At 36.1% G+C, this 9,736-nt stretch overlaps 1 protein-coding gene across 1 annotated transcript in view; it reads right to left on the bottom strand.

Moving 5' to 3' along the window:
• Window positions 1-2,526: 2,526 nt before the first annotated feature.
• The window catches only part of LOC131038330 (geranylgeranyl transferase type-2 subunit alpha 1), a 114,392-nt gene continuing 107,182 nt past the window's right edge, over window positions 2,527-9,736 (bottom strand). The window contains exon 8 of the mRNA XM_057970716.2: window positions 2,527-3,295. Within this exon, the coding sequence (XP_057826699.1) occupies window positions 2,910-3,295 (386 nt within the window). The 3' untranslated portion in view covers window positions 2,527-2,909. The remainder of the gene's footprint in view (window positions 3,296-9,736) is intronic.

Genomic DNA, 9,736 nt, shown 5'->3' with positions numbered 1-9,736 from the left:
TCTCTATTCTGTTTTGGTTTACTCATCTATGCTATTAGATTATCTGATTTATGCTTTCCAAACTGAATATGTTTATCAGATTATAACATTGATCATGATTATAATATTAACATTGATAAAGATGAATTAGATCGACGACTTGCTTAACAAAGTTAAGCTTCGATCTAATGCTATTAGTTATCGATCTATTAACATTTGCTTTAACACCGATTCATTATCGGGTGTGTTTATTTCGACCTGTTATCATTTACAATGATACCGATTCATTATCGGGTATGTCTATATCGATCTGTTATCAATGATACCGATTCATTATCTAGTATGTTTACATCGATCTGTTATCAATGGCACCAATTAGTTATCATAGACACCGAGTGGATCGGTTGATGGTTGATGGTTGTAAAAGTCACGACCAAGTGACATCTTGGTCGAACATGTCTAAAAGACATGTCCGATCAATGTGCCACTTGATCGTGACTACCTGATACATGTTCATCCTCCATACCTGCAGCAAAAGAAAGACAACAACATTATTGTCATAGTTATAATATCAAAATTCTAAATACACCATCCTGCATATAACTTGTTCATTAAATTGGAAATTGCAATAACATTTACACCATGGTCATGATCCCCATGATCCACACTAATGCAGTGGTATAACATCTTGTGATCAAATCAAGGAGCCCATCTCATGTGGTGTGGTCTCTTTGGGCTTTGATCCATTGAACCATGAACTAATACAAGTGATTTCCCACCCACTACTAATGCTAGTTATGACTTCACACCAAGTCCAACAATTGATCCTCATACCTAGGATGCGATGGATGGTTAGACTGAGTGGCTAGGAAAGATAATAATAGAGGTAAGTTCATGATGAACTTGTAGTTTTATATTCATTTTCTTCTTGTTAATCTTATGAACAATGCCTCTAATTTTTATTTGTGGAAGTGCATGTACAATGTTTGAAGCTGCTTATTATTATAGTCAACTTTCATATAGGTCAGTTACTCATGTTTTGATATGGATGTAACAATTTTAAGACAATTCTAGGCTTTGGATTGAATCCAATTGGGTTGTCAAAGAAAGGGCACAAAAATAATGCTGGTCGCATATTGTCCATAAACATAAGAGGCCACATATTAAACTTCCTAAATAGGCATGCATCTAGATCTACTTGAAAGAGGCCATTGTATTCCACTTAATCTTTATAGAATGTACAATAGCAGTACAATATTTGTAAGTTGTTTGAATCTACACAAACGTATTTGAAAGCAATATGGTAAACAAGTCATGCACTTATTAGTGCCATCAATGTTCCCAACTATTCAAGATGCCAGCTTGTTATATCATATACTCATAACTACACTTGTTACTATCTTGATTGAATTTCCTCTAAAAAGAAATCATAAAATTTTAACATAATTTCAAACTCTCCGATGGAAGTTAAGTTTAATAATCTATCGCTTTTGTTTTAATAAAAGAGGAGAAAAGTAACTTGGATCAAACCATTTCCATTTATAGCATACTTACAATACTCACTTTTTTTTGTAATTGGTCATATCCATTGTTGTTCCCTTGAAGTTCTTTGCATGTTAGAATCTTCAATCCCTTAACTTGTACCATTAGGCCCTTTGTTGTGCTCTTTCTCCCATGGCAAATGGCAATGGCCCTTGTTGATCTTGTAAGATCTATCCATTAGGTGTGCTGTTGACAAATAAATCAGCTCACTTGTCCCTAACTCATGAAGAACTCACTCCAAACCAACTTTACAATAAAACAATTATCAACCAAAGTGCATGTTCTCACTTATTGTTGTTATTTATCACAATTCATAAAAGTGGACAGTTGCTTTATTTATATGCAGATAATTTGAGTTCACCATTTATTGCATTCAAGATCTCTTAGTGTTATAATATTTCCCATGCTAAGTGAATGCACAAACTTTATTTATTTATGAAGCTACTTGAAAACAACAAAAGTAACATTGATAGTAATCCTCTTCTTCTAAAAATAATACAGTAAAAACTTCAAGTCTTCTTATTTTCAATAAAAACAAAACTCAAAGATCTCTTAGTGTTATAATATTTCCCATGCTAAGTGAATGCACAAACTTTATTTATTTATGAAGCTACTTGAAAACAACAAAAGTAACATTGATAGTAATCCTCTTCTCCTAAAAATAATACAGTAAAAACTTCAAGTCTTCTTATTTTCAATAAAAACAAAACTCAAAGGCTTAGCATTGACTAATAATTAAAAATTGTATCAAGACAAATCATCGTTCCAGCTTTATGTTAATTAGTATTTCCCATGCTGTCTAATTGTGTAGGACTAAATTTTACAACTTAAGCAATAAGGCAAAAAAAAGTTTTGGAGTTGATCACTTACCATATGACTGACATTTAGAGTACAAGTTAGAGTCAAAGTTCCTGAGGTTTTAAGGAACACAATTTACAGTAAACAAGGAAATCTCAGAAAACGCGGAAAAGCCACAACCACAATCTCGCTATGATAACTTGAGTCTTGCCAAAAGAAGATTGTCCATGAACTTGCACTAGACTGTCTTTAAATAAATATGGTTAGGGTCCACTATTAATGATAATCATATTCATATAGAAGTACAATGCAAGTCCTACACCATTCACCACCATTAGAATTATGAGGTTTGCCCATCATTAGTAAAAGCCCATGGCTGCCATTTCTAACTAGCTTTAGCATGTATAGCACAATTCCTGTGCTTATCTTCCATGGAAGAATCAATGTTGTGCAAGCATGATGTTTCTTCAGAACCATCCACAATGTGAACTTTTTGGAAAGTTGTGAATTACAGTAGATTCGATGAGATCCATCATGTGACTGAGCTTTATCCAGGGGCTAGAAATATGCTACACTGGTAGATAACACTTTTAAGCCACACGTGTCCCGTCAAGCCATTTAAGTGTTGGAAGAATTTTTTTCAACGAGATTTTACAGTTTTCATCAATAGCAGGATTTCCTGCAGTATCTAGTTGTCTAAGATGCAAGCCCTTGAACATTAATGTGATTTCCCAAGAACATTCAAGATTGTCTTGCTCCATGTCTCCACTGAACTCTTTGGTGCTTGCAGATGAATTGTTTAGAACAGACGGAAAGGAATACCTTGTAGTGTCAATAGAATGTGATCCAATTTCATTGTATGCAATATTCAATGCCGTTAATGTCATTATTAGTCTCAAAGGAGCAAGCGCAGTAAAATTGGGCAGGAGATTGTGACTAAGATTCAGGCAAGATAGCAGCTGCAGAGCTTCCAGTCCTGTTGAATAAAATCAACTTAAAATTAGAACTGAAATTATCAGCTAAAATTTCGTATTTTACCCCAAACATCTTACCAAGATATAAAAGATAATCAAAATGTTATTCAAGACATTACATCAAATCCATTCATTGCTTGGTCCATTTTGTGGCAGGTGGCAACTACAGTACTAAGATGAAAACAGTCATTTTAATTAATAAGAGACATAAGATTTCCAGAATCTGTGATAGTTAACGAGAATGCTTCTTGATGTAACTGTGTAATATTTTTTAGTATCAACTATCAACATGTTGGATCACACTACATGATCCATCATCAGGATGAGAAAAAATTTGAATACACAGTTTGTTGTAGATTCATGCTTTTCTATAGGTTATAATCTTTGACAAGCTCTATTAAGTGTTTAAATACATTTCAAAGATTGGTCAAGTATCCTATACAGTGGGGCTAAAGTATTAATAATTGATTTTTTCAATAATCGCAATTAATAGATATGCAGAATTGGGGTCTCTCAGTTATACACATTACAAGCAACCTGAAGACAACTTATCCAGCATAGCATGTTACAATTTTATTTTTCACATCAGTATCTCTTAAAGTTACTAACCAATAAATACCTTCAGAATAAGAAAGAAAAGATCTTTGATAAACATTAGTAAATCAATGGGTTAAAAAGTATCTTAAATATCAGGATGATTAGAATGCTTGGCTGGAGATGGGTCTAGTTAAAACTTGATATAGACTTTTTGACCAGAATCAATGATGCATGGTACGTTAAAAATGGTAAGCTATCAGACAAGACACCTTTGATCATTCTTGTGCATTTTCCTTAAGATTATTGTTAAGAGAAACAATATTGACAGAGGATACCAATGAGACAATAAGAGAATCTTTCACAGCCTGTTTTCATCAGGTTCTCTAGCTCCATAGTTGTATGTGATTGCCACTGATACTCTTGGTTATTTGTAGTACATAACCAGAGACAAGGAAAAATCAAAGAACTTCCTTTACCAGGAGGTTAAAAATAGCTTGGTGTGGAATTCAGTGGTGATGACTCAATCTAGTTCTTAACCCCTGTACTTTCTCAACACCATTTTAAGGCACAATACATTGTTTAAAACTTTAAACATTCTAGCAGATATTGCTAATGTGTTATTTGGTTAAAAACAGATTTCCTCCTCATCATGAGCATCTGATCAAATCAAATATGGAAGTTTATAATTACAAGTGAAAACATTTGCTACTTAGGTATTTATCCTGCATTCCATTGCTGACTAGTGGCAAGAGATAATAGCTAAATTTGAATAGAAAAAAAAGACACAGGACTTGGGTATTTAATACGACTTTTGTGTTTCCCGTCCCAGGAAGATTCTAACATGTAGAAAAGGTACTTGGAAATTTTGATTGGGGTTTGGAAAATTGCTGAATTTGTATCAATCTTTTTACCAGTATCTTCCAACTTTGGCACTCTTCAAAGAGATCAAGGACTGAGAATGCCAGTCATTAGACAAATGGCAGATCTTACTCTCCAACAGAGTTCAATTTACTCCAGAATTTGTGCTTACTAGATTGGCACATCTTATGAAAATATTAAGAGTTTGGCAATTAATTTCTCTAACTACCTTTCGCCCCACAATCCTTGCAGTCAGATTGGCATCATGCCTTCATTTGCTAGCAAAAGACCAGCAAGAAAAGGAATGTTTTGCTGAGAAAAACTATAGAAACATGAGATGCGGAAGTGGCAAATGTGGAACAATTTAAATCAAGTTTAAATTTCAAGAAGAGCACATAAACCGGATACCAAAATGATCCCTAAAAGATGCCTTTTCAAATTGCAACCATGAGAATCAGGTCCTTTTGAATGTTGAGAAATAGAAAGACACTTGGCGGGGATGTCCTCTTTTTTCAGAGCTGGACAGTCTACAACATCTGGTGAATTTAAAAATATAAATTTCACTTTTTAAGAAAAAGATGCTAAAAACCCCTAAAACACTAAAAAGACAAGGATTATTGTTGCAAATTTGGTGCATTGTATTTACTTTTTTTGTTTTTTGTTTTTTTTAGTTTGTTTAAGTTATTTTGAATCTGTCCCCCCAATGTCCTGTTGCGATGTTTTCACACATCATCCCATTGCAAATGGGGACCCCCTGTTTTTGCTGAATAAACCAAGTCTTTTGCAGTCTGTGTCGTCTCCCGACCCTAAGGAATGAGTTATAAGGTCTTGTTGGTCTAGATTCAGGCCTTTGGAAGTAATGGAGTGACTAAGTAGGGAATGGGTTCTTAAGGAATATACAACCTAGCCAAGATATAGTCTTAATATTGTCATCAAGTCGAGAATAAGGGTTTTAACGTATTGAGAAATGCATTGTGCTTATTGCTTTATCCTTCAAACTTTGCATTTTGCTAACTATGAACTTGATTGATGCTTGTACCTCACAACGTTTCCTTGTCTTTCTTCAGGCATATTACGTGGAGCAAGACTTTGGATGCTAAGAGGAGGACATCGTTGAGTGGGTGATTTCATCGTCCAATAATAGAACAAAGAATGCATAGTCAAAGGAAGGGAATGATGGATGTTTGGCTAAGTGTCAAGATAACCCTGAGAAATGATATGAGGAAATGAGTTATCTGAGAAATGATATGAAAAAATGAAAGAGGATCTTTTAAAGGTCTTACCAGTGAAATTTGAGCATAATTTGAGAACTTTCTATTTTTAGAAAGTTTCACTGTGGTCCCATTTGACCTAATTTTGCGTTTGGGCAGACTTTCTATTTTTAGAAACAACTGAACGTTAACTGCAAGTGGAAAAGATATCCAGATTCAAGTCCAAAAGAACAAAGATGAAATGCAGAGCATAAAAAGTCAGTGCAGGAGGAATTTGGCGAAAAGGAAAAATCCACCCAAGAGTGGAAATTCTCAGCGAAGGAGGAATTTGGTGAAAATTGAAAATCCTCCTCTAGCCCAAAACTCCACCCAAGAGTGGAAATTCTCAACGAAGGAGGAATTTGGCGAAAATTGAAAATCCTCCTCCAGCCCAATGTTGGTGTTGGAAATAAGCCACACCCGGACCGACGATGGACTGGTCCAAGAGGGGCCAGTAGCTCGGTGGTAGAGCACTCCAACAACGTATGGAAGGTCCTAGGTTCGAGTCCTAGCTGGTCCATGTCTCAACATGGTATCAGAGCCAGGTCTAGGCTAGGAGCCTGTTGTGACGTTTTCACACATCGCCCCATTGCAAATGGGGACCCCTGCTTTTTGCTTTCTAGGGTTTGTTTTTCAGTTTTTTTAAGGTTTTGTCCGTTAGCCTTTGCATTTTGAGTGTCGCCAAGGGGATCACATGGATAGCAAGTCCGGCTTGAGTGATGTCTTGATCCTGAAATTTGGCTAAGTCTGGAATGTCCTAATCCTGAAATTTGACTAAGTCTGGAAACTAAAAAACCTCAAAAAACTAGATTTTGCAATATAGCTCCTGGAGGTCTGAAACCACTCTCAAACATCCTGAAAGTATATATGGAATATAACTTAAAGTATAAGTCACTTATACTTAAATGTTATATTCCATAAAATTATCCTGATGGAGAGTTCAAAAGTCAAATTTCGCTCCTGTCCTTCACCGAGGATCCAGAGCAAATTTCGCTCCCGTCCCTCACCAAGGGTCCAAGGCGAAAAAGCTTATTTGAGTCATTCCTGACCTTGTTTGGTCAAATTGGAACATCAAAGGCATGGTGGAGGATGAAATGAACGTGATAGAGCATCCAGATTTGATTAAAGACAATGAAATGATGGAGTTTTGCCTAGAAGGGTAATTTCGCTCCTGTCCCTCTCTGAAGGACCAGAGCGATTTTCTTTATATACACATTTTTAAACCTTTCTTGGGCTTGAACTCTTATTCATGGCGTATAACAAGATGATATCTTCCTTAGCCAAGAATTTCGAGATGAAGGATGAAGCACTTTGGCCTAGATGACAAAAAGCGCTCCTGTCCCTCACTGAAGGACCATGGCGTTTTTTCAAGTTTCTCTTTGTTTGAGATTTTATGGCAAAACTTGACTTGGATGGGAAGGACGAATGATGTTTTATGCCTTAGACACGATTGAGGGTTTAAAAGACAAGGAAATATACCATGAAGTAAAAAGGTGCTCCTGTCCCTCTCCAAGGGTCCAGAGCGATTTTCTAAAAGTGTAAATTTCTTGCAAAGACAAGGCAAGTGTTGTGATCGAAATGAATGGAAGAAGACATGATTAGCCCATTGAAGATAATTTGGAAGGTTAGCAAAGGACAGACAAACTTGAATTTACAAAAAGCGCTCCTGTCCCTCACCAAGGGACCAAGGCGAAAAACATATTATCTAGCTTTTCTCTCCAAATTTGAACAAATCTAGGCCAAGGCGCAAGTTTGAAATAATGTTTAAAATGCTTCGAGGTGGAATTGAGATGCAAGAGTTGCAAATTTTGATGACAATTGGGAAAAGCGCTCCTGTCCCTCACCAAGGGACCAGGGCGAAATCTCCAAATATGCCCATTTACCTTGCATTTTGAAATGATATTTTTGTTACCAAGACTCAAGGAGTAGTGAAATGTGATATTCTACGCCTGGAGAGTAATTTGAAGATTAATGTGATCATGAATTTGTGCAATGGACTCAAAGCGCTCCTATCCCTCTCCAAAGGACCAAGGCGATTTTTATAAAATCAACAAGTTCTCTCCAAGATTATGCTAAGGAAAGATTGAGCAAGATTGGAAGGGTCTTCTAAAGCATGGTGAACAAAGATTTACCTCCAAAAACTTGATGATCCTAGGCCAAATGCAAAAGTCGCTCCTATCCTTCACTAAGGGACCAGGGCGAAAATCCTTGGAACACTCATTTAGCCTTGCAAAAAACAAGTTAAGCATGCATAGAATGAATGAAGGGGATCATCGCTTACCCCACAACGAGAATCGACAAATAAAAGGTGAAGGATCAAGACCAAAGTGAAAAATCGCTCTTGTCCCTCTCCAAGGGTCCAGGGCGAAAAAAAATCCTAAAGGCACTTTCCTCCTAGAAATCAAGCGAATTAAATTCAAGACTCCAATTGAAAGTGCCATTTTGGATGCCTAGATGAAGTTTTGGCGATAAAAAATGAAGAATACAAGGTTTAGATTGCAAGTTCGCTCCTGTCCCTCTCCAAGGGACCAGAGCGAAGTTATTGGCATTCTTTATTTTTACCTTATTTCAACGTTGATATCCTCTAAAATCGAATTAGATGCCAAAATTGCCAACTTCGAAATATTTAAAATAAAAATTAAATTAAATTGGCATTTAATAAAGGCGCATTGGCATTTAATAAATTAATTTTGAGCCTCAAAAAAAAATCGAATTTTTATTATAAAGGCATTTAAAATTAATTTTGTGAAATCAAAATTAAAAATGGAGTGCTTGAGGACTTATTTTTATTATTTTATCAAGTCAGCCTCTCCTTTTTGCAATTTTATTTATTTTTAGGCCTATTTTGACAAGTCGGCCTCATGGGTAAGTGGAAGGTGAGCGCTCTATATATTGAGGAGTGTTGCTTCACATTTCAAATCATTCAATCATTCCTTTAAGGGCGAAATTCATCTTGAAGGCTATTGGAGAGGCGAATTTCTTGCTTGTGGAAGGTGAAATTCTTTTGAAGCTAGAGGAGGCGTGACTCATCCAAGGGAGGACTATAATCTAAGCTTGTCCATCAAAATCCAGTCTTCTCTCATCATTTTTTTCAAAGTTTTGTACTTAAGTACTCAAGGGAAGGTATGAAGATTTACTTTTTTGAAGATCTCATTCAAGACTTATTGTGATCCCATTGCAATTCTGTAAAATCTAAGTCTTAAAGATCCAAATTCCATTTCATTATTAATTTGAAAATGTGTAATTCTTGATTTAGCATGACTTTTTTCAAATTAATATCTTAAGTTTTACCTTTGAAAGGTCTTAAATTTCATGCTTTGAGGTTTGATGCTCAAAAAACTAACTTTAATATTTTGTGTAGGTATCAAGATGGCGACTCCCAAGCTCGAAGGATCTACAAGTCGGAAGGACGGTCTCCTCCAAGAAGATCAAGCGAGGATAAGGGCGACCTCCTCCAGTCTAGCATCAACAAGGACGACCTTCTTCGATCAAACATCATCAGGATAAGGGCAACCTTTTCCAATCCAGTATTCCAAGGCGAGGTACATCATCATCTTGCACATCAGAGACAAAAGAAGTCAGACCAAAGGGGTTCGTTGAAGAAGCAGATAGTTTCAGAGAAATTAATTAAGGTTAACTTCTCAACGTTACCAAATTGGGTATCAACCAAGTGTCAAATGAGGTGGCATCCTAGTCATCACTTCTGCAGTCAGATAGGTCCACCTCAGCGTGTCCAGATTCAATGTACCTAACTTATGGAAGGTGGCACAAACTTCGATGTACCTACCCCAGCTATCC

Source organism: Cryptomeria japonica, chromosome 9 (genome assembly GCF_030272615.1).
Source record: "Cryptomeria japonica chromosome 9, Sugi_1.0, whole genome shotgun sequence".
Classification (NCBI taxonomy): domain Eukaryota; kingdom Viridiplantae; phylum Streptophyta; class Pinopsida; order Cupressales; family Cupressaceae; genus Cryptomeria; species Cryptomeria japonica.
This window is presented reverse-complemented; position numbering and strand designations above follow the sequence as displayed.